Source organism: Crocuta crocuta, unplaced genomic scaffold (assembly GCF_008692635.1).
Source record: "Crocuta crocuta isolate KB4526 unplaced genomic scaffold, BGI_CrCroc_1.0 scaffold139, whole genome shotgun sequence".
Lineage (NCBI taxonomy): Eukaryota > Metazoa > Chordata > Mammalia > Carnivora > Hyaenidae > Crocuta > Crocuta crocuta.
In genome coordinates, this window is record NW_027533258.1 from 10483501 (window position 1) to 10484999 (window position 1499).

General features: G+C 71.7%; 1 protein-coding gene across 1 annotated transcript in view; it reads right to left on the reverse strand.

Annotated features, from left to right (window-relative positions):
* The window catches only part of PELP1 (proline, glutamate and leucine rich protein 1), a 23384-nt gene that overhangs the window by 534 nt on the left and 21351 nt on the right, over positions 1 to 1499 (reverse strand). Inside the window, exons 11-16 of the mRNA XM_077746760.1 lie at positions 1367 to 1483; positions 1119 to 1266; positions 870 to 1029; positions 510 to 565; positions 165 to 371; positions 4 to 55 (exon numbers count right to left, since the gene is read on the reverse strand). Coding sequence (XP_077602886.1) covers positions 4 to 55; positions 165 to 371; positions 510 to 565; positions 870 to 1029; positions 1119 to 1266; positions 1367 to 1483 — 740 coding nt within the window. The remainder of the gene's footprint in view (positions 1 to 3; positions 56 to 164; positions 372 to 509; positions 566 to 869; positions 1030 to 1118; positions 1267 to 1366; positions 1484 to 1499) is intronic.

The following is a 1499-nucleotide window of genomic DNA, read 5'->3' on the forward strand; positions in this document are numbered from 1 at the left end:
GGGGGTGGGTCAGGGCAGCACAGGTCACCAGCGCTTCTGAGCAGAACGATGCGACCTGAGGGAGGAGGGGGAGGCTGTGACATCGGGAATGCGGGGGTTCGCGCCCCGGAAACAGGACGATCCCGACCGACAGCGTGGAGGCGGCCCGGCCCGGCGGCGCTCACCTCCAGGCTGTCCTCTCTCTGGCCCAGGGAGAAGGCCTGCAGGGCACAGGCGAGGGGGGGCGGGCAGCGGGGGGACGGCGCCAGCAGCAGGGCCAGCAGCAGGCGGTAGAGCTCCCGGCGGCAGCGGGCGCTCGCGTACGGGGAGCTGCCCAGGGCCTCGCCCTGCTGGAGCCCCATGACCAGGGGCAGGACCAGGTCGTGCAGCCTCTGAAAAGGACACGGAGCACACCTAGGGGCGTCGCCAAGCCCCCCGGAGCCTTGTCCAGGGCCGCTCGCGCCACCCCAGGGGGCAGCCCCCCCGCACACGGTGCCCCCCCATCCCCGCGGACACCAGGCGCCACTGACCCTGTGAGTCTCCTCCTTGATGAGAGGCCCACACATGAGGATGGTCCGGCTGAGGCCTGGGGAAGAAGGGGCTTCTNGCGGGTGGGCGGCCGGCCGTGCCACACACAGGACCCAAAGGAAAGTCACCCACAAACCGCGCGGTAGCAGCTACACTCCCACCTCCTGACCAGGCAGCGAAAGCGGGAAGCCCCACCGAGCAGTCTGGCAGGGAGGATGCAAGCGCCGCGGGGCCAGGACCCCCACCCTGTGCGGCGACAGCACGTGGCCGCGGAGACCCTGCAGGGGCAGGAAGGGCCCGGAGCCCCATCTGACGCCCGGCCCCAGGCGCCTGCAGCCCCGCGCTGGCCGGGCCTCACCCACCTCTCAGCGCGGCCGCGCACACGTCGCTGTTGGCGTTGCTGTCTCCCTTCCGGTGTCCGGGCGGGGCCATGGCCTCCCCCATGTCCAGCTTCAGCTTCTTGGGGGCGCTGGGCTTCCCGGACTGCAGCCCCCCATCAGGGCTCCCCCGGGGGCTGCGCAGCTGGGGGGGGAGTGGAAGTCACACACACGGGCGAACACGGAGACTACCGGAGTGGGGGCCCTCGGGAGACAGTCCCAGGCCTTGCTCACCTTCAGAGTGTCGGCGGGCGGGGAGATGTCACTGAGCAGGTGAGAGAGCAGGGCCTCCCCCGAGGCGCCCCCCTGCAGCACCCCTGCTGAGGCCCCGCACACCTGCACCCACAGGTCCAACACGGCGTACACCTTGGTTCGCACAGCGCTGTGGGGCGAGCGGAGGGAGAGCAGCCTGTCAGGGGCGCCGCCAGCCAGGTCCCCGGCCCACCGTGCCCTCCCCTCCGTACTCCTCCTTCGCGTGTCACCTGTAAGGCCGCTCCTGGCCCGGCGGGAGGGCATCCCTACCGAGGTTCCAGGCACTGAGGACCTGGGGAAGCAGGCGGCTGATCAGGGCCCCGAAGCGCAGGAGGCGGCCTCCACACCTGGCGGGGAAGACAG